General features: G+C 33.0%; 1 protein-coding gene across 1 annotated transcript in view; it reads right to left on the bottom strand.

The window, feature by feature from the left end:
• Positions 1–424, bottom strand: part of LOC106883555 (hephaestin-like protein) — a 14,716-nt gene that overhangs the window by 10,540 nt on the left and 3,752 nt on the right. The window contains exon 3 of the mRNA XM_052975637.1: positions 115–327. Coding sequence (XP_052831597.1) covers positions 115–327 — 213 coding nt within the window. The remainder of the gene's footprint in view (positions 1–114; positions 328–424) is intronic.

Raw genomic sequence — 424 nt, 5'->3', positions numbered from 1 at the left:
AACCAATATAGAAATATTATTATTATTATTATTATTATTAATAATAATAATAATAATAATAATAATAATAATAATAATAATAATAATAATAATAATGATAATCGATTTAATCACCTCGTTTACATGTAATGAGCGGACCAATGAGACCCGAGTTTGTGTCGACTGGCGTGTTGATATGTGAGTGATAGACCCATGAGATGCAGGCCGAATCTCCTGTAGGTGGTGCAAATTCGCTTGTGATGTTCCACGTATACTTGTAGCTCTCTCCCGGTTGCACATGTTCGTCCTTTTTCAAAGGCCCAAATGTATTATCCGAATATAACGCACCTGCGGAAAAAGTAATATCAGTGGTAAGTCAGACGCAATTGTTTCCGACCAATTATTTTCGACCAATTATTTTCTAACAATTATTTTCGACCAATTA

This window comes from Octopus bimaculoides, chromosome 22 (assembly GCF_001194135.2).
Source record: "Octopus bimaculoides isolate UCB-OBI-ISO-001 chromosome 22, ASM119413v2, whole genome shotgun sequence".
In the NCBI taxonomy this organism is placed as follows: domain Eukaryota; kingdom Metazoa; phylum Mollusca; class Cephalopoda; order Octopoda; family Octopodidae; genus Octopus; species Octopus bimaculoides.
Note: the sequence above shows the minus strand (reverse complement) of the source record. Positions and strands in the feature narration are given on the sequence as shown.